This window comes from Schistosoma haematobium, chromosome 3, assembly GCF_000699445.3.
Source record: "Schistosoma haematobium chromosome 3, whole genome shotgun sequence".
NCBI classification, from domain to species: Eukaryota; Metazoa; Platyhelminthes; class Trematoda; order Strigeidida; family Schistosomatidae; genus Schistosoma; species Schistosoma haematobium.
The window spans coordinates 24,297,619-24,320,941 of NC_067198.1; the positions used below are offsets into that span (position 1 = coordinate 24,297,619).

The following is a 23,323-nucleotide window of genomic DNA, read 5'->3' on the forward strand; positions in this document are numbered from 1 at the left end:
CATCCTATCGGTTAAGCATACACTCGACCCCCAATTTTTGTCAAACTATTCGTTCTAAGATTGACGAATATTCGTATACATTATAATATTTATTAATTGCATAATCTATTCAGGCTTGCTTATGAAAAGCTTACAATTTTTCGCTGTACAATTTACAAATAAGTACAATCAGAGACATCATGACGACTGACAATATGCATCGAAAAGATTGAGCATTATTCAGATGTCGATTTCTGAACTGCTAACATCTAACTGGAGATCACTCAACATTTATCGTCAGGATTGACCAAGAAACAAAAAACGGAAACGTGCTGGAATACTTGGTGCTGAGAATTCTATGTGGTACCAAAAACATAACATTGAACAAAGCCACCAATAATAATAAACCTGCTAGATGAATATTTTGGTTTCCTTGCTTTTTTCTTAGTGACAGGATAAAAGTCCATCACCTGACTTTCAACCAAATGGATGATATTAGAGCTGAAGACACAGACAATTAACTCCAGAAATACTAGGTCAATTCATTATTTTAAGTAAGGTATATTATTAATAAGCTGCTTAAAAAGATAAGTTTATTAATCTATGTAACAGTGTATGCATTAAAAACGCTTCATTTCGTTACTTCATCTAAAAAATTCTCATGCTACTTATTCAGTTAATTTTCTCATTAGTTAAAAATAAGTGAACTGATAAGGTTAACCAGTAAACGTTACCGAGAAATCACTTGAATATGAAAACGTAGAGTTATGTGACTAAGTGATTAACAGAAATACATTTGACTTACTATAAAGGACTCTAAAACATTATCAGGTGGTAAGTGTTTTCTAGGGCCATAACGGGAAACGATTTCCATATTCTGAATAATTGTATCTAAGCAAGCTGTAAAATAAAATAAAAGGAATTCGATAATATTTCAGTTTAATGTAAAATATTTAGAAATATCCATACATTCTGATAGAGATTGGCTAATTCAGAAATCAATATTCAAAGCTGCTAACTGATGTAGCACATTATGATTCACTTTACTCTCGTTATTATTGTCATACCAATCAGAATAAACTACTCAAATTTTTTTCCATAGTAGCGATAATTTAGCTAGTAGAGTATATAAAGAGTTGTATTTTTATTAAATAATAGATTTTCTCAATCACAGATGAATTGCTTCTTTTGACACAGGTGGATTTTTGTCTCCTAATATTTCTTAAACTCAAAAATATTTGCGGCACCAGGAGTTAAGCTTGCTAGACCCTGGGAGAGACTTCAAGCAGATTCCTCTGGTCCAGTACAAGGAAAAACGTTTCGAGCCACAGTGGATGCATTGACGAAATGTCTAAAAATGTATACTATGTCAAATTGTACAGCCAATGAAACGGTCGGCAAGTTATATGATTTGTTTAGCTGTTTTGGAGTTCCATAAACCTTGGTTATCGACAGTGGCCCACAATTCAATTCGGGATCATTCAAGCACTCAGTCAGTCAGTCAGCTACAACGTAGGACCAGGCACATATATGCATCGGTAAAAGTTGTCATACCTCATTAACACAACAAGATGGACACCGGATTCATAAAAGTAGTTAATTCAGAGGTGGTAATATATAAAAGAAAGATTGCAATAAGGATATAGTACAGGAAGAAAGAATTAGTTCGTAGAAAGAAAGATATGAAGCGATTTTAATCTCTTAGTTTAAGGGAAGACAGAGAGTGTATACACCGACGCCATTGTGATCGATTCTGAGCCATGTCACACAGAGTCTCCAACCATTGGTTACGACAGTCACGCGGACCCCAACCAAGTAGTCTGCATCTACCAACATGGCTCAGACTAGTAGTTAGTGACTTCAAGCACTGATGACACGTTTTGGTTTGTCCGCCCCTAACTTTCTTCCAACCATCCCGAACACCGGTTAGCATTGCACGTCGTGGTAATCGGTGTTTGGGCATACGTAACACGTGGCCCAACCATCTCAGTCGATGAAGATTCACAACCTCATCAACTGACTTACCATCATCCTCTAATACCCTGCGTCTAGCCTCACTATTACTTACCCGGTGATCCCAGCAGACGCCAGCAATATTTCTAAGGCATCTGTGGTCAACTAACTCCTTAAGTGAACCATAGTTGTCTGAATTTCGAATTTTTTGTTTTTAACACACTGTCATTAGTGAAATACTCGCTTGTGTACACTTTCCAAACGTCAATGGTACAGTTAAAAGACTAGTTGAAAGTTAGTAAATTATCTATGGATTCGATACTACAATCCTAAAATTACCATTATATATATACCAATCAAAATCTACCTATTAGTAGGTTGACATGTTATTGCACCAAGCCAATATATTGCAACTTCAGTCCCAACACTGGGAACAAGACTGCTTCTATCCTTTTCCTCCCTGCCTCGCTATCTAGGGTGAGAAGTCGAGTTTCTTGATGGGAGCTCTGTTGATGATGTTTTTAATAACATTAAGAATACTTTTAAGTTGATCGATCACAATGATTACAGTTTCCGAACTGAGTAACTCACTAAGCACACAGCGCCCCCAAATGCCCTGGTACGGCCGAGAGTGGGAAGAGTACGCTCTCCCTCTCGAAATGCTCGCACATGGCCACGCGTATATAGCATCTGCCAGGGAAGTCCTACTCACTGTTTTCTCGTGGCGGAGGTGTTGTTTACGAAATCGAGAGGACGAAAAGCGAATGTCCGGCACTTTAACCGGGTTGGTGGACATGGAGAGTCCACCTAGGGGAGTTGGAAAACCCTCTTAATGGCCATGTTTCGCTGCCGTAAATTAAAACAGAACGGACTGCCGCGCAGTATAATCGTCCTTTTATTGATAGACAGATATCTCGCCATCGCCATAGGCGACGTAAGTTGGCAAAAGCCAAGCGAGCTTTTCGAATCCGTGCTGAGATTCAAGCACTTCTTCAGTATTAATGGAATAAGACATATACGCTTTCCGCCTTATCACTCCCGATCAAAAGAAAAGGAAGGAAACTATGTCGACACATTTAAAAAAGCATTACTGAAAGAGAGAGAGACGAGGGGACAAGTCAAGTAAATATGAACTTCTTAACAGCTTAGAGAACTACTCTCAACCCCAGGTGAGGAGTCTCCTGCCGAAGTCATGTTTGAAAGACGTATCCACACTATCTTCGACGCTACGATGCCACCTAAAGTAGCGGGTGAGCACAGACGAAATCCGAACATCTGATATTTTAATGTGAGCGATAGCGTGTTCGTCAGGTCATACCTCAGAAAGAATCGATGGGAACCAGTAACAATTGCACAAAGATCGGGAAGACTTTTGTATAAAGTCCGAGGAGCTTTTGGGACATGTATCAGACGCACGAACCGAACCCAAAAAGACAAAAGAATGATGTACTCCGGAGGTGGATCTTCCATTAGTGTTAATCATAGATAAGTCAACGGCAAACACGTCCAACGATACCGGAAACAACAGAAGGTTGAGGACTCGAACAAGAAAGCCAACAAAAAATAGAATGGCACTGCAAACCAGTTGTCAGGCTACAAGTGAACCCAAGGAGGAAATCTTATTCAGGGGAGGTCTTGGGATGGTTTTCGAGAGGCACAACGGAGCCTCCAGAAACCCTAAAACAGCCAAAGGGTTTGCAGCCAATCGGAACCTGATGGACCTTTCTAGAATATCAACGTGGCATGCTATGATTTGACGGTAGCATAAATTGTCTCCTTGTGGATTAGCTGAATTATAATGATGTTATAACCAACTCTAGTAACTATAAATACACATGTTTTTCCGTACATTTTTGATTCTTACCCAACAATTACATCTCTTGCTTTCTTCTGTCTTCTGATTCGCGACGGTGGGGTTCTATATGTTCAAGTGCCGTTAGTTGTATATTGTATTGTGCGGTAATTGAGTAGAGGACGTAACACTTACGAATTATCGTGATTGTAATGATAGTATAATTGTTATCAATACTACTTAATCTATGTTGCAACAACTCAGACATAAAAATTTATTTCTATAAACTGTAATGTGTTTCATCCTTAAATTAAAGGATAATTTCTAAGCATATGAAGTGCATTTTACATGTACCGTAGGACACGAATATAATCCTAACAATAAATGTTGTTTCTCTGAATCACTTGTTTATATTATTGCATATGAGATTTCACGAGTGAATGAAAAAAAAAAGCAAACATGTTTCATTTTATCATTAACCAGTCTCAGTTTGTTTAAAATGATTCTCTTTATTTGTTGTAGCAACAGGAAATGTAGTCTTTTCAGATGTATATATCTTTGAACACTAAATGAGTGAATTGAAAATTCCATATACAGGCCTACCTTGTAATTTGTGGTGTTGAATATCCTGTCGAAACCCAATATATTTAATTAAATATGGCCTAAGCGCATCTGATGTTGGAACGAAAATTGTTAATAATTTCCATAATAACCACACAAGTCCAGAATTATCCCTATACATAAAAACAAAATTAAGAAGAGAAAATAATCACTAATCATGAAAATAGTAGCAATCTAAGCTTAACTTTATGAAAGAAAACGTTAACAGAGAAATCTTTGTAGAGGAGTTTGATTTTTTAATTCAAATGATAATCAGTTATCTAACTTGATCAATGGTGTGACATTATCTGTTCCCTTTTCGATACTCGATAAATATTCAGTATATAGTATTTTAGGATATTTTCCCCTTCATGTAGTAAGAGAGTGTTGCATATAAGAGTGAAACCTTCACTTCAGATTTCAATTCAAGCCCTAACCTTCACTATATTTATGTTGTTAATTTGAAATGTTAGGAGGCACAGAAAACAGACTTTGATAACTTGAAATAAAATCTTATCTATCGCATTCACTCAATAAATGAACGAAAAAAAAAATCCTAGAAACTGTTGAATACTGAACACTGATGAACGGAAAGAAAACCTCATACAGTTCATGAAATTGTACTAATGAAGTTCACAGTTGTATTGCATAAATGTCTATATTGAATAAAGTATTATTTTCAATCGTTTCATCAATTTTTCTGTTCACGCGAATTCGCTTTCGTAACGAATAAAATAGATCAATAACCAGTTCGAGTTTTGAAATCAGTATTTAGGTGTCTACAGAATTTTATCTTCATTATGCGAACATGTTAGTCACTTGTTATAAACATTCGTGAATACAGGTATTCTAAAGACTGATTTCATTTAAGTTATTATATCTAACATACCAACACTGTAGATGTCTTTTATGTTATATATAAATCACGAAATCATTAGTATCTGCATCTTACCACTGTATTCCAGCATATTTATTGAAATTAAAATGTAGTTATCTAGATGGACACTTTCATTTAAAGAATCTACATTTCCAATAATGAGTTAGATGATAAAGATCACATTGTCATAAAGTAAATTTTAAATTAAGATTGTATAAGTCATGTTCCGATTGGTGAATAAGTCACGTGATAATTAGCCGGACTTAAAGGTGCAACATACATAACAATTAATGACTGGTTTCAGAGCGATGAATTCCTTAGGTTCTAATTAAACGTCGTAAGAGGTATTCTTTATTGTCGTACGTGCGACATTTATCGAAGAAAAGAATTGAAAGATGTTGCACTATGTATCGGATTAACGTAAACTAGATGCATGGACTAGTGAATTCTAACTTATTGGTTCAAAGGTGACGCATCCACTGAAAGAACCCACAGTAAGGTGTATACCACTTATATCTGTCGACACAAGTAGTATGTAACACAAAACATCAGTGGAATACCTGTCAAAAGAAGGTTGAAAAGATCGAACTGAAAACAGAAAGGGAGACACATAAATGAATTGAGAACGGGAAGAAGCATGAAGTAAGGGACAATTGATGGAAGATTTGCAAATGAAGTATTTAATGTATGGTTTTCATATTTTATGAAAGTACTCTGTTTCGTTCACTGCAACAGTTATAAGGTTGACTTACAGTCGAGTAAGTAGGGGAGCCACATAAAGAGTCGAAATAGCTTTTCATTCTTCATTATTTTTTAGTGGTTCTAGAGTTGAAATCAATTCGGGACAAAATTGAACTTCAACCAACAAACTGTTTAAAACATTACTGTTATTTAATTGAATATAATTAAAATGATATGCAACGAAAAGCAGAACAAATCAATAACTCACTGATTATTCCTATTATTATATGAATATGTTTGTTTAGCAAGTTGACAGTACAACTCATCAGAAAGCCATGGTCGTTCGTTTAACATCTATGAAGATTGAGACAAAAAAAACAGTAATGTAATTTAAACTACTATTTCATTAAAATGAACTCAATGTATACACAAATTCAATTTAGGGAGCATAACGTTTTACTGATACTTACTTCAATTAATAATTTAATAATCACACTCTGTGGGTATTTCGATGGAACTTCTTTGGCAAAACATTGAATGACTATTTTAAATAAATGAAAAAACAAAGAAGCTTAAGAAATGATTAGTTAGTGATTACTACTAGTTAACTTTTTCTAAATTAATAAGTTGATTTGTTTTGAGAACAGAAGTTATGAAGATCTAGATATTTCAACATAGAACGCATAAGAATCAAAATGATGTCACGTTATTTGTTTTGAAAAGACCAGTTGTGTTTTTTAAAACTTAAAAATACCAACTATAATATTCGGTCTATTCGTATAACTTGACGTAATTTCTAATGGTAAGAACCAGTCATTTGTTGAACAATAAAACTTTAAAAAAAATAAGAAATAGACATCATGAAATGTCCAGTTGATTATTGCATCCTATGTATATATATAGTGTTTATCAGTTTGAAATAGGAATATTGATCATGAAATATACTTTAATTTGTTGGACTCCATTTATCAAAAAGACCTTCTAAAGGTCAGCTTTAAAAAAAAACCAAGCATGAATACCAATAATATGGGATATAAAGAAGCACTGAGTAGAGCGAAACAATGAAAAAAAAATCCGATGTACCATGATAACTTGTTTTTAGCTGACGTAAGCAGACATCAATGGGCATGACCTGAAGTCATACAAGTTGATCATTTTATACTTTTTTTAGCAAAACATTGCAATATTTCACATGAATGAAGTTTACAAGTAACCATAGACTAATCCAATTTAATTGATTCCTATGTACATAACTGAAACGTTAGTAGTCGACGCATCGTTTAAAAATAAAATGTGTTCATATTGTTCTATCAATGTTGTTTTTGTGTCAAGGTAACTAGTTAAGTAAAAAAAAATTTTTTTTTTCATATCTTTGAACAAAATGAAGATCAACTTATTAGATAAGACAGAATTGATTGATCAGATAAATAAATTTTGTGGATTGTCATTGTATACTATTATATCGCTGAAATGAACAAAACTACACATCTATGTACATATGGAACTTTAAAAGGAGTATTTTGTTTTAGTGAATAAATATTTAAGCATTTAACAAGATATTAGATATAATTCTAAAATATAATAAATGTTTTCATCCATCAGGAAGAAAATTCCATCATCATTTATTTAATGTTATATGTGATGAAAGATAATTAAATAATTCTGTTTTTTTTTAAAAAAAAAACAAATTAAATCAGATCATTTCAACTAAACAATATTCAAAAAACTGATTGATAAACTGAAAAAAAATCTGTTTCTTTTTTTGTTTTTGTTTATTTGATTAAAATCAATTTAGATTGAAATAAATGTGGAATCAGAGTAAACAGACTATAATAAAATGATAATGATGATTTAGAATTTATTGTTTTTGTTGATCTATTTAAAATTAAGATAAAGATGGATCTAAAAGATTTTAATATGAAGAAATATATAAAAATTAACATACCATATATGATGAAAATATAAAATTATAAAACATTTAAACTATAAGTGCATAATCAGTTATGACAATTGAAATGTTTGTTCTATTCTCAATGATTACTGAGGTTTAATTAGTAAATGGACAAGGTGCAGATAATAATGTGATGTAAATTTGTATCCTTCATATACATTATTTTATTTTCAACAATAAGATGCGATGACCAAGATAAATTCTACCTAATCTGTTCATTATAAGAATTTTAAAAGTTACAAACAATAAGGATATGAATGAAATAATAAAAAAATTCAATTCATAGTAGACGGAGCATTCATTCAATCGATAGTTATAAAACCAACTATAGAATCAATAAAATAGATAGAATTTTTAACCTTATGGTAATAATAATGTATCTTGTTAAATCAATGAAATGATAGTTAGATAACTCAATGAATTTTTGATAAATCTTGAATTTATTCAAAGTCGTTTACTTGTCATTATTATCACATAAAACGTGTTTTGTTTTAGAACCCGAAAATATTAGTGTTCGAATCTTATTGGTATGTAGGTGCGAATTGGTTGTAGCACCCAATCAGCTTGAGAATTTCCAGGGTATCAATAGACAGAACTTATGGATATTTATTTGTTAACAAGATAAAACCTATGTCCTGTTTGTAGTGATTTCAGTTAATATTTAAAATGTTATGGAATTGTGATGAGAATTATTTAACAGTGTACTAATTTCAACACACATTTGACTGAAAAAAAGAAAAACAATGCAATGAATGAATTTAATGTAGTTAAAGTAGGAGCGCTGTAAAAATGACTCTAAAAATAGTTTATGGAATATGTTAGAATCGGATGTACAGAAGCGGAAAATATCAAAAATGTATAATTGTTAACGTGGCTTCAAATTAATGTGCACATAAATAGTCGACTACTGTATCAAATTATATTAAAAGTGAACTGATTTTTTTTGTAAAATTAGGTGTAAACTACCAAGTGTTAGTAAAGCAGATTACTTTCGCTGCAGTACATACGTGTAAATATATTCCTTGACACTTCCGTATCCACACTATCTGGATGTTTTAACAGAGATCCAGATTCAGGTGGTTGAGGCTCCCAACTAAGTTGCTGGATTACGTCATTTCTTTAATATAAAGTAAAGAAGTCACAATGTAACCTTTAAGAACCTTATATTACAATTACATACAAACGGAGAAATCTTATTCTTCATTAAAAAAGTAGATAGAAACAACAGAAAACATTTAAAAAAACCATTTGGAAATCGAACAACTTAAAGGATATGGTCATTAATTCAATTTCATCAATATTTGATTTACAAAGATGACTAACCGTCTTCTCTAGTTACAATGTTTATGTAAATTAGTGTTGATTAAAAAAGTCTTTAGACTTTAAAATAAAAAACAAAAAAGGATGATCACTGAAAATGTTTAGCGGCACAATTCAACACTAATTCATGCAATTCATTAGTCCCATATCTATTTATATTTAAGTTATCAACACAGTTCTTATCATGACTTGAACTCTAATTCATTTGTTAGAATATTGATCAACAATTTTTTCTAAATCATTAGGTATTCTAACAAAAGACATCACTTTGACTTCTGAATAAATCAGTAATCTTTTATCAATGAAGCGATAAATATTTAAACTGAGTTATTAGTTATGAAATAATTTCAATGTGATAATAGTAAAATTTAAGCATTGATAATTTTCCAGCCAACAGAACTACAAGTTTATACACTTTTTGTTATAACTTGTGGCCGAGTGCCCTAATAATGTATAATGTAATGATACTGCCAATTAGCGAATAGTGAATTGCCGACCGGACCAATAACGCATAAACCCGTCCGAGCATTCTAGAGTCCTTATCAGTCCTTCTTCCTGTCAAAATAAAGCCTTTAATTAGAGGAGTATAGATATGCATAATCTAGCTACTGAATACATAAAGAATATACGTATAATATTTGTTCATAAATAGTTCTCACAAGTTACCATCCATAACTTTCGTGAGATATAACACTTTTGTTCTAAAGTAAACGTCTATTTCACTTTTTAATAAAACAAAAATAAATAGTATAAACTTTATATCTAGATTATTTCCCAAAAGCTTACATAATAATCTGTGTTCTAGTGTAGTGAACGGGAACACAGGCGGGGACAATCAAATGTACTTTAATACATTACGAAATATTTTGGTAAAATCTGAGAACCATACAGTAATACTTCATTAGCAAAACACCCATCAATTGTCTAAGAATTTGCTGTTCCTTCGTTTCCCTACCAAGCACACTCTGTTTTCGTTCCCTTCTCTTCGATTTTCCCAACTATCTGCTGCCAGGCATTCCATGTTTGACTGGTGATAAAACTACTTATATCTATTAACACAACACTAGTAAAATTGTTTGGATTATTTTTAGTTATCTATTATAAACTACAGATTTTAAAAACGGTTTTGAAATAAAAAAAGTAGTGTTATCAATCCTATGTAAAAACAAAAACATGAAGAAAGCTGTTTCTTCCGTTAATCAAGTTTGATATATTTGTTTTAACTCCGTACACACACTGTTTCATAGTTGTAGGGTCGTAAACGTTTCCTGATGAAGTTGTCTAGAGCAAAGAAAGCAAAAAAACATCGAGGTACTTCTAATAGAAAAGTTCATTCCCCTGATAATATCTCAGTCGATGTTGAACAACGTTCTTCACTATATGACATTGATTTGAAATAATCTATGTAATTGCACTTCCACCTGTATTACACCACAATATAACGTGTTCGTATTAGGTTCTGAAAACATCTGTATAAGTACTACGCTTGTGATTATGGTTTTAAGGCAATTGGCGAAGATTTGACGAAAGAAAACAAGTAAATAATTCAACTTAAGTCCTTATCAATCATTAGCATACTTTGAAGATTGAAGCTATGTGAAAGAGTTCTTTATTTACCGGTAAACTAAAGAGGCTGTGATTAGTAAATGATACTATTGTGTAAGAGGAGTACACTAAGTTAAATAAAGGATCTGCTATTACAGTATGCCTCATTTAGCACACTAATTGACACTAAATTAATCACATAAGCATTTTAGAAATCTAGTATACACCAAAAGCATATCAAGTGAAAATGAAGTTACTATTGTTACAGAACCATTTAATTATGAGCAAATTAACTGATCTACAAAGGATCACAATAAGCCAAAATATAAAATCACTGTAAGAAAATTCAGCTTTGATTTCTGTAAGATTGCATTGAGAAAAATCTTCAAAAAACTCACATGAAGTAATATTGACTGGGTATGAACATAAAATGAGGACATGGGATACAGACTATCAGTATAGTTACATATACATCGAGCATGCATATGGGAGAAACGTTGTAACCTGGGTCTGTCTGTGTTTAATCACATAAATTGTAATAAGGTTGGTTTTCCCATAAACATACCACACTCTTAAATAGATATTTAAACAGGCAGTTTATTTAATTGATGATCAAAAACCAATTATCAGTAGATTATCGTTAATCATCTTATACAGACAGGTAGTGACAAAGTTAGCATCACAATAGCACGATATCCATCTTTGAAAAACCCAAGCAGAAAGGAAAGTTTATACTTCAAAATATACTACTGAGTGTCTTAACATGCTAACTGATTTTACACTGTATAATATATATTTCTAAACAAAAACTTGGGATAAAACAAATTATGATAAAGTGATTCATCAAACAGCAAAGTAAATTGACTTCAATATTTAAAAAACCAATACCGGGATATTGATCACTGTCATTCTCATCATAATTTTATCTTAAAATAAAATAAAACTTTCAAAATCCACTCACTCATTTAAAAAGTTTTGACGTGCAAATGGCAAAAGAGGATGTTCATTAAACTGTTGTCCTTGTGAATCACCAAACAAATTTCGTCTAAATGGTGGATTCCAACCAATTGGAGTATCTTCACCAGATCCTAAATTGTTCACACTACTAATGAGATTACGTTCACTCGATGATCGTGTATGTTTGGCTATAGTTGGTGTTGTTGATCGACTGATTGGATTCGGTGAATGTAATTCTGAATCCGAAGATAATGAATCAGAACTGTCAACTAGTGAATTATTATTCGTAGAATTATCAAATTTATGCGAAACATGACTACGTCTTCGTGGAATAATTGGAGGTTTCGTATCAAGATTTGTAACATTTTTTGTTATAAATTGCTGCTCTGAATTAAATGAGGGTTCGGACAAATCATTTGAAAGTAAAGCAGGACTGCATACCAGTCGATATACAACTTCTGGAGTACTTGAAATGTCAGGAGTTGATGCATTGACTATGTAAATAACAATTTATGAATAAGTAAATTATGTATATATATAGTTGTAGAATAGTTTATTGAAAATCTAATAGTGTACAAAAAGTGAAATTGCGGAAAAACAAGATAATCAATAATTATTTGGTGTATCATTTTACAAGGAGATGCTGTAAAAGAAATAAGTCTATAATTCCTGGGATATTGACCGGATGTATGTCATCTAAAAGTTTTAAAATGATTCGATACAACGCGATGCATGAGAAACGTATACAAAACAAGTGTTGATAATTTTTATACATAAAGTGAACAAATGATATTATTACGTTGTTCGTGGAAATTTTTAATATGGGAAGTAGAACAATGAAGTAAACTATCTTGATGATTTTCTTGTTTTTCACAGCATTTTATTTACAAATTAATTGTAGAAAGCTTTTTTGCAAAATATTTAATTTTATTAAAACTTTTGTATTTCAAAAGTTTTCCTCTGAGCTCGATTCCTCTTGGATGAATGCTTTATTTCTAGTTAAATTGATATTTACAGAGAGAAGAAAATGAATATGTTAGCACTTATTGTACACATATGATTTAGTATTGCATACAATGTACATATAAGACATATAAAATTACTGCATGTGATTTAGCCTCCCGTTTTTTATATATGGCTTTTTTAAAGTGTTTTCAAACAGAACGTAGTTTGTGTCACAAATACATAACAACAAGAGACCTAATGAAATTCACAAAGAACTGGATATTTGTTCCGTTTCAGTCTGAGACGTCTCTCTCAGAGCGTCGAACACAATGGGAATCAATACCTTCAGGCATTATAAATGTCTTCCTGTTTGTTTAAAGATTTTTGGGAGCACCCAACTAAAGATATCACCTAATTCAAATAACTTCAATTGCAACTGTTTAACAGTTAACGCAAGAAGCCTGCTTGAATATCTGGGCTACCTGTTTCTTTCATGTAGATATTTCAACACGTTCTCCGTTTTGGTTTGTTTTAACACATAATATTTATTAATTGCATAATCTATTCAGGCTTGCTTATGAAAAGCTTACAATTTTTCGCTGTACAATTTACAAATAAGTACAATCAGAGACATCATGACGACTGACAATATGCATCGAAAAGATTGAGCATTATTCAGATGTCGATTTCTGAACTGCTAACATCTAACTGGAGATCACTCAACATTTATCGTCAGGATTGACCAAGAAACAAAAAACGGAAACGTGCTGGAATACTTGGTGCTGAGAATTCTATGTGGTACCAAAAACATAATATTGAATAAAGCCACCAATAATAATAACAGAAGTAATACAACCTAACAACTTAATTCTTTAGAATGAAACTTTGAAACTGACAATAGTTGTGCAATCAACAGGACGATAGACAAGCTTAATTAAAATTTCCAGGAATAATTTTCACTTCATGCATATTTATATATCGTGTTAATAATAAATAATAAAAAATTCATGATTTATTTTTTAATGGTTACTTTATTTCACTCTTGAACAAGATAATCTTTAAAGAATTGTTAGTACACAACTGGCACTAAGACATATGCCACAAAATAAAAAGATGAATATGTTAAAGTCCAGATGAAAGTAAAGCACAACAACTAATGAATGTTAGAAATCAAGACATTCACATTCAATAAGAAAACTTATTCAAAATAAGTTTCATTCTTCTTTGTTCATGTTTTCTGATTGTCTGTTTGGAAGGTGAAAAAAACAGCAGAACTATTAATAACTTTGTGGAAATTTATCTTCAACCACGTTTTGAGATAGATAATGTGTGCTTATCAGAATTCAGACGAAATGTTTGAGTATTTAATAACAATTAATGATACTACAAGTAATCCAATCACTATTTTAGAGAATCATGTCAATAATTCGACCGTGGAAGAAATGACGATTATGATATAGATAATACTTGAATAGTACGGTAGTTTTTGTTAACATTAGTCTAGTAACAGCCTAATATTTACCATAATCAGATCATACATTACTTCTAATGCATTGCTTATCGTAAAAACGCTTTACTTGAAACAGTACTTCACCACTAACAAAAGTTTTAACGATGTTTTCATAAGGGAGATACGAAGAATTTAGGAAAATTCTAAATTTGCGATTTAAATAAAGTAAGTAAGGTAATCACTTTAATCAAAAACCAAAAAAACTATTTCAACTGACAATAAAACGTAATTGTAAACATAACCAAGTACGAGTAAATGCACTTACAACGACCTCTGAAAGCAGAATGTTTCGCATCCTGAAGACGTTTCATCTATAAGTTTAAATAAGAACAACATAAATTTTACATAAGAAGTAACACGTTATAAATTGCTATAAATAAACATTATTTTAGCTTATGATAAATATAGTAAACTTCATAGTGTAAAAACAGAGAGGAGACAATACAAAGAGAATACAATTTCAGCAAAATAGGACACGCTTCCCGTTGTTTAGTCTATACGTAAACTACGAATTAGTTAAATTACATTAAGAAGTTACACACAGATTATGTAACAATATGTAATAGATGAATATACTACCACAAAAATAAACCTTTCAAAATATATTTACAGTAATATGTAATCTTTTTCGGTTATGTATGAAAACAGATTTCATAGATTGTAGAGTGAACAAAATTTAATTGAAAACGAATCACCTACTCTAAATTTTTGAGATCTTGAATAAAGTGAAAATGTCACTGTACACTTAAAAACAAACATAACGTAGGAACATATTGAAAATAGTTGGTGCAAATGACAAAACCTGTGAACAATATAGAAAAAGGTAAACTATCCGGAAGAAAACTAAATTAAAACAGGGAAATCGAGGTCAGTAGACTAAGAGTTAAAAGATTTTGTATAGGAAGAAATTCAGATAATAGATCATGGATTAAGACATATGGTTTCAAGGTAATGATACCCAATATTTCGAAGTGGAAACTGAACGAAACAATTTTTTCATTGTAGTGAGACAGATATATTCTTCCGAACGGAAAAACAACTATTTTAAAAAGTGCAACACATGTCTTTGATGCACACCAATATTTTGCTAGAGTACAGTTTTCCAGAATAATGAAACCTTTAATATGTTTTGTGAATACTGTTTTATCTTCGAGGTCGTGCATACCTGACTATCTTATGTCTATAAAAAGTCAAGTGTATAATAAATATACACACTAGCCTTTTTAATTAAAAATTTGAATATTCATTATTTTCTAAGACGTGATTCATCAGAAATTGATTTCCTTAATAGATAGAAAGTGAAAGAGAAAATTATCTTCGCCATTTTAAAATATGAAATGTTCTACAAATGTCCTTCGAATCATAATGAACAATTTACAGCATTTGGTCAGCCTAAAATAAATTTTATTTTTTTTACAATATATACCTGTCAAGGATTTTCAAGATACAACATCGTTGAAAATGTGTTAATGTCAAACAACTACTTCCTCAGTCATTTTTTCTATTACATTTATATTTCTGTTTTAATCCGTCAAAATAGTATATTATTACCTCAACCAAAGACACCTTTCATATAATGATTCGAAGCTCTTTTTATTAAATAAACTGTACAGTTGAAAAGCCATCACAGGCTCTATACGTTTTACAACAGAAATTGTTGTCCATACATTAGCAAAATATAAAAAATTGCGGTAAACTATTTTTCATCTAGCATCAATATGAAAAAAATAGAAGAAACTTTGAATGTGTGGACTGATTCTGAAAAGATATAGAATATTACTTTAGACTTTGAGCAACTACCATTTTAAATATTAAAGTATATTTAAGAAAAAGTAGATGTTTCAAACAAAAATCTCAATTTGAAAAAATACACTGATAAACGAATCGAAAATATTATTTTTAATATGGTCTAATTAGGTTCCGTTGTCATTATGTGTAAAATATATAACTCAAGATAATTACACAATTCTGAAGAAAACAATAAGGATTTATGATGGGAAATAAACTAAATTTACAATGAATTCACTTGGTATTGTTTACTTGAATGTTCTCATAGATGTTTAGGACTGCAATTGATCAGTATGTATCGGTATATGTGCATACTGTGCGTACTGCCCCGATATTGCCTTAATTTATAAGCATTATTAGCAAAGATGGATAGTGGCTAGCAGTGGAATCCAGGACGCGCAATTCGTCCTATTTAGAACACCTCAGCTGAATGTACCTGCATCTCAGAGCATCTTTATCATTTTTAGCCCTCTGCTATTTCATTTATAAAAACGCATGTAATACTAATATTACTAATAGTTACAGTAATAATGATACTACTAACAATAGCAATAACAAGTTAGATAAGAAATAAACTACCTCTTCTTTATATTCTCTTAAGAATAGTTCAATTAGTTCACAAATCTTTTCTGCCTAAACAAGAAAAAAATTGGCATGATATAAACAATTAAAATTTAAGAAACATATTTCATATAATATTATTTTCATAGTGTGATGAAAGTGAAAACAATCACAATTACAGCATTTAAGCTGATGAAAGCACAACAAAATGGTTAAATCTCACTTATTGTTTAAAAATTTTTTTACTAGCCAGTAAATAAACATTATTAAGCTGATGTGTATGATAATCACTTTATACAACGACTAGAATTTGAATAGTACCAAGGAATAGTGAAACATGACACTTATTACACATAAAAAAGTTTAATGTCATTTATATTGGTTATTTGGGTTTTTCCTTTGTTATTTAGGACTCTAACTGATCCGTCAGTTTTAGAATACATGTATCCAGCGCGGATTGACTTGATATTGCTATTAATTCACAAGCATCTTGAGCTTAAAGTACGTAGTAAATAAATGAAACGATATATGTCAATTTCGGACTTTTTATTACATATAAGAGAGAAACATACGAAGTGTTTGTTGCATTAACAAAAAAGAGATTTAATACCAAACACTTTTCATAAGATAATAAATGTGAATTCTACTAACTTATTCCATTTATATAGAAACTCTAGTAAATGTATGGGATAACCAGAAAACGATAATAATACTTATTCGATCTTTAATTACTACGTCATCACTGGTTTAAATTATACTTAAACTTTAAATGTTAATAATTCACACATTTTGGTTACTCACAGAATTACATCTTTTTAAATTTATTCATGTCACTGGTAACTTTTTCAAATTTATAATAAGGTGAAATTGTAAAAAACACATTCTGGCATTATCGAAATCTTACCATTTCTGTATAAAACTGACTTATCCCAGCAGCGTGATTTAGAGTCAAAAGATTGTAGGTTACTGTACTGACTGATCGACTTAATGGTGGTTTAAGATAATCTGAAGGTTTTCCATAATCAGTACTTTGAGAATCCTTGATTGATGATTGATCTCCACATCGCCACCGTGGTCTGTTGGATGTCCGCGATGAAGTTACTTTGTTTACGTCACCAAGCTTGGAGATAATTCTTATATTGACCTCTGCACAATCTTTTGGCTGCAAAACCAACCTGATACCGTGATGACTTACCACTAACCACTGACTAAGATCTGGAGAAGCATTCATATCAAGCGACTGAAATGAACAGAAAGAAGTAACGCATCTTTTGATTGATGAATGTCTTATTATGAATAGCGATGTGAATTTGATAATATTTGCAAATTGACTCTGTAGTTTCAATCATCTGTCATAACAGCAACTGATGAACCACACCATCTTAACTTAAGTGTTATTTCCTAATCCAAACGTATTATTTTATGTTTAACTTGATACTGATTAAGAGTCACTGACTAGTTTACAACAAGAAAGATTATCAAATTCTAATTATTCACAATAAATACATCAAAAACACAGTTGTAGTACTTTACATCAAGTATACGGCCTTAATACTTAGTGATTCTTATATTTACCTCACTTGTTTCACACAACAGAGCATTAATAAACTATTTTGATGTGGTTTGGATCTCTGAGTTGGATTAAGTTTGTGTTGTTGATGACTAGGAGGACGACAAAAGCCTTAGAATTAAATCGTTCTGGTCAGTGAACAAAACTCCAGCAAAATCTGAGTTGCACACTTTTTACAACATTTCAAAACTAATAGATTCGCTTATGAATCTTCGAAGCAAAATTACTAATTAGCAGTGGATAAAAAATATTTTACTGCAGGTTGTGGGAGGGGAAACAAAACATCAAAGTCGTACAATAATTGTAAACAACCAAAAAATAAACCTACACAGATATTTTAATTCCATTCTTAATCAAAATCGACCCGAGTAGCTAATATTATAAATAGTAAGCATTATTGTCACCTCTCATAATATTAGTTTACCACATATATACAAATAAATAAATCATCTGAGATTATTTCTTATTTCAGTAACAAACCAGTTTGAAAAAAAGTTATATTCGACAGTCTTTTTTCACAAATTCACTGTTTTGAATAAGAAACTTAACATTCACAAGTCAGTGCTCGATAAAGTAGCAAATATTCACAAGAAGAAAGTGAACATAGTTTATTTTCATTTGATAATTATAAGTAAGAAGCCATTGGAATAAAACTGGTTAGAGATTTTATTCAACCTAATATTTATCGTTTTGAATAGTATAACAGAAAAAACTAACATCTATACTTGCTCAAAAATAAACAAATCCATTTGAGACAGAATAAACTGAACAGAATTTGAAGATCCAACTTGTGTCCAAGGCGAACAAATTAATTAATGTTAATTGCGTTTAATTTAATAGTGTATATCAAAGGTCATAATGCGACATTAATCGGTCCTTTGAATGTCACTTTTGTTAGACAGATATATATGAGCATTGAGCAAAGCTGATCACATACCTATAAAAGACTGCTCACAGTAGCTGAAACTATAAATGACTGCTTGTGTATAGTAAATTATGTAGTTATATCTAAAGATAATAGACAGGTCAACGGCTTTTTGACAATGCACATCTGAATATTGTTTGAATATATGTTTGGCGATTTTAAAACGATATATTTTCTAAGAGATCATTCAAAAACATACAAAGTATTACATTACTCTACAAAGTCTTTCTGATTACAGTCTATGGACTCGATCATTTTTATTTTTAACAGAAATTAAGAAAATGGATTTTCAGTTTGTAACTAAGAAACTAAGACTATAAATAAAAATTATATACGTTGAAAATAATTAGTTAATTTAACAAATACTAAACTCAAGATTTCGGAAACAATTGTTGTCTGACTTAAATACAATTTGTAAAACTAACATCAATATAAACCCTTTTTCATTATTAATTTTATATAATGTACCATCTCTGTGTACCGTTGCTTCTAGTTTATTGAATCAATAAAATTATAATTTTGTGCAGTGAACTATGTCTAAAAATATATAATATACATCATTAGATAAACGCATTCACTCTAAAAATTCATGCAATAGAATGCTAGATTTAACATCCGAGTATATTCAAAAACTTGACACTTTAAATCATTCTGATCTTTATTGAGTGACCTTTCTAATTTACAAATAGTACAATTTTGAAATATTTATGCCGTAACAGATGCAAATGTTTACCATTTTTAACATATAACATTGTCTAATTGCCTTTGTAAAACATCATAATTATGGGCCCATAACTGTAAAGTCTGATGATAGAGTTACTGATATTCTTCATTTGTCAAATACTTTTATTGAATTAATTCTGACTGATATTAATAACTATCCCTAGAATCAATACAGTCATAATATAAATGATATCATCATTTCGTAAGTGCAAATTTTTTAAAGTAAACATGAAATTTCACATTATATATCTGAAACATCATGGAAAAATTTCAAACGAAAAAGAGAAGTCCCATACTAGGACGAAACGGCCTCCCAGTGTATCTAGGTTTTCAATGATGGTCTAACATAGATCTATTCATGATTTCAATTTAAAAAAGAAATCCTTAACAATTTAATAATTTCAGTTCATTCATCAGAACAAATATCTACTTTATTTGACATAATACATTAACAGATAAAAATATAATGAAATTTATTTTAATTGACTTTTAAAAAATGATTTTTTTTTAACAAAATACATTAAATAACATGTAGAACAAATTACTTGAACTGGATAAAATCGTCCAAAATAAATAGGCAAATTCAAAGAAGTCAATAAAGTCTTCTTTTTCACTTCCATTGGAATTTCATGAACAGATTCAATGGAATCAAGATTTCTATGTTTACCTGATGTGCAAGAAAATGAAACAAAGAAAAATATTAAAAGTGCTAATACGGACAATTACTTGAATCAATGTAGTTATTTGAAATAAGACACTTAATTAGTTAGCTTGAATAATATGATGAAAAGAACTTACCCTACGCATGTATTATGGTTCATTGAGGCCTTGGCTATACAGAAAATGAAATCCCCTTAATATGATCAAAAACAATTTAATCTTATCCTCAACCTACCCTAGGAATACTGGTCATCTTTGCATTATGTACTTTATTATTAGTTTTGTTTCCCATTACTTCATAATTTGTTTGGTTAGACTTTTACTTTTCTACAAATGTATCAGTGATCAGGTTGTTTGAAATGTACAGCGTAAATGTATCATATAATTCTGATATTTTTTATGTTCTCATCACACTAACCAAATTTATCGAAAGGAGTAATAGTTAATAAATAGCTTGAATCTCGATGATAATAATTATTGTAAATAGAGTACTATGTAAAAAACATGAAGTTGGAACACTGAAGAGTAAAATTACGGTTTGGTCAATATCAAATTAATTTTTCAAAATGTTACCACCAATAACTCTCATCGTAAAATTTCTTTGTTACGAATTTCCATATACATATTCAAGAGAATTACAACCTTGAAATTTGCGATACAATTCCATTGGCATTTTTCCAGCATTCATGAAAATTTCATTTAATATATATATACTAAAAACAACCGCTTACCGATGACTGATAACAGTTCATTACGATCATCTGTATTAAGACGTAAATTTCTTTCATCATGGATATCTGATATGATTTGATGAAAAATTAAATTCAATATCAAATTTGTTCTTATACGTTCACGTGGAGTGATAAACTGTATAGTAGTAATGGTATATGTTGGGATGATGAAATATGAGAAAAAAAATTTAAGAAATTTTCAATAAATCCTAACAATACTTAGTCATATAACAAAATAGTACTAACATATAATTGAACGTGATTAAGACTTCAATGTTGATGTTAAGTAATAATCACCTTTCTTGACTTATCAATATTTATTGAAGTTAAACAATAGTTGATAAGCATCTGATGATGGATGAAACTTGTCAAAATATAAGTACTTTATTTCATCCGATTAGTAATGAGCAGCATTATTACTGAAGTTCGACTGCATCACTTCAAATAATTACATTATCAGAAAAAGTTTACAACAACAGTAAACTTGGATATACATAAAAGGTATAAGTTGCATGGGATAACCCTTGATCTTAATTATATGTTCAGATGTTCGATTTACTCTGTGTACTATTTGAACTTGTGATAATTTCAAAAATCTATTTCTCCCCTGAAGAATCGGATCTTTATGAGCTGCAAATATTCAAAAACCCAATATTCTATTCGTTAAGATAACACAAATATATATCAGTTGTTCATTTGCACAAGTGAATTATATTTTCACTTGGTATTGTTTACTTGCATCTTCCCATTGTTATTTAGGACTGCGATTGATCAATCTCTTGTTGGCATATGTGCATCCTGTGCGGACTGCCTCGATATTGCCTGAAGTCACAGGCTTTATATATATTTTTACCTAAATTCACCATAAAATTTCGATGTCTTAACTATTAATTTTACATAAGCAGAAACTTTCGTCCCGATTCTTATTACTCTAGTGAATCCATCAAAATACAAATATACACCAATTTATTTGAAGGAAAATAAGGAAATTTCTATCTGTTTTTCAATCATTCTAAGCGCTTCAGTGGTTCTTGAGTACATATTACTGCAAAATACTCATAAAATTTCCCGTTAGACAAAAACAGCAGTCAGATTTCCATTATGCGTGCTTTCACAAGAACACTTGGATGACAATTGTTAAGTAAACGACGAAAAACTATGGAGTGAAAAACAATTTGTTACATTTACTGTCCAACCAAATTCTTATCACTTCCTACATTATTTTGACTTGATGTGAACTTGTCTTAGTCGATCATTATTAAAAAATGAACTAGTTAACAATGTTTTTTTTTCAAAGTAACATTATTTAAAGAATCAAATAAAAATCATGTAGCTGTAAGACTTTCTTTGGACCATTCAGCTTTAGTCACATGAAAAATGAAATCTCACAAATGGACCATTTTTATTGAGAAACTAGACTGAAGTAAACTAAAAGATCTTCTAAACGGTTCTTTAACTTACTCTGCAACATAGGCAGTATTTGAACTACTTAGGTGAAGTTGAGTGTCAATTAATGTAATTCAGTAATTTTGATTTTTTTTAAAGGAAGTAACGCAGAATATATCTTAGTTAAATATTCATAGGGAGATGACTCAGATATTGAAAGGTCTATGAATTCTAGTATACCGTTAAATGAGGTAATAGTGTAATGAATAAACACGTGTAGGAACGACCTATTGTACTTTAGTACGAAATTACAGAATCTCTTGGTAAAGTATGAGAACCATACATTGGATATTTTATTTGCAGAATTCCATCATTTGTCATCCACATTCTGTATGATACTTCCAAATCACAATTCCTTTCTATTTCCACTTTTGTTTTCTTATGAACTTGGTCTTCTTAGCCTTCTGCCAACAGAGTTTCAACCTCCTTTTGGTGTTACATACTACTTATATCACTTGACATAAATAGTATACACCACAATATTCCTGGAGAAATTACATTTACTTTATTTGTACCCTCATACAGTATTTTTTCTAGATGTCATAAAACTGTGTAAGCAGTCTATTTGTAAAACGTCAATTACACAAACTACTCGATATATTCTCTTACTATGCATTAAACTAAAACGCATTAATTTAAATTTAAGTATGTAAAGGTTACTATCTTTTCTCTCTTCACAGAGTTAACTAAGATTGTATATAGACCCTTAAATTGATTGAGGTAAATAGCATAGAAATGCAATGTTTATTAAAACTGAGTTATTTGTCATTTGAAAATGCGAAATTTCCTTGTATCAAACCAAGTAAATA

General features: G+C 30.7%; 1 protein-coding gene across 1 annotated transcript in view; it reads right to left on the reverse strand.

Annotated features, from left to right (window-relative positions):
- Positions 1-23,323, reverse strand: part of MYO10_3 (Unconventional myosin-X) — a 99,781-nt gene that overhangs the window by 13,706 nt on the left and 62,752 nt on the right. The window contains exons 30-40 of the mRNA XM_051213370.1: positions 21,069-21,204; positions 20,223-20,344; positions 17,364-17,699; positions 16,478-16,531; positions 14,376-14,421; positions 11,660-12,149; positions 8,841-8,950; positions 6,353-6,423; positions 6,151-6,236; positions 4,328-4,458; positions 785-879 (exon numbers count right to left, since the gene is read on the reverse strand). Of these exons, the coding sequence (XP_051069344.1) occupies positions 785-879; positions 4,328-4,458; positions 6,151-6,236; positions 6,353-6,423; positions 8,841-8,950; positions 11,660-12,149; positions 14,376-14,421; positions 16,478-16,531; positions 17,364-17,699; positions 20,223-20,344; positions 21,069-21,204 (1,677 nt within the window). The remainder of the gene's footprint in view (positions 1-784; positions 880-4,327; positions 4,459-6,150; positions 6,237-6,352; positions 6,424-8,840; positions 8,951-11,659; positions 12,150-14,375; positions 14,422-16,477; positions 16,532-17,363; positions 17,700-20,222; positions 20,345-21,068; positions 21,205-23,323) is intronic.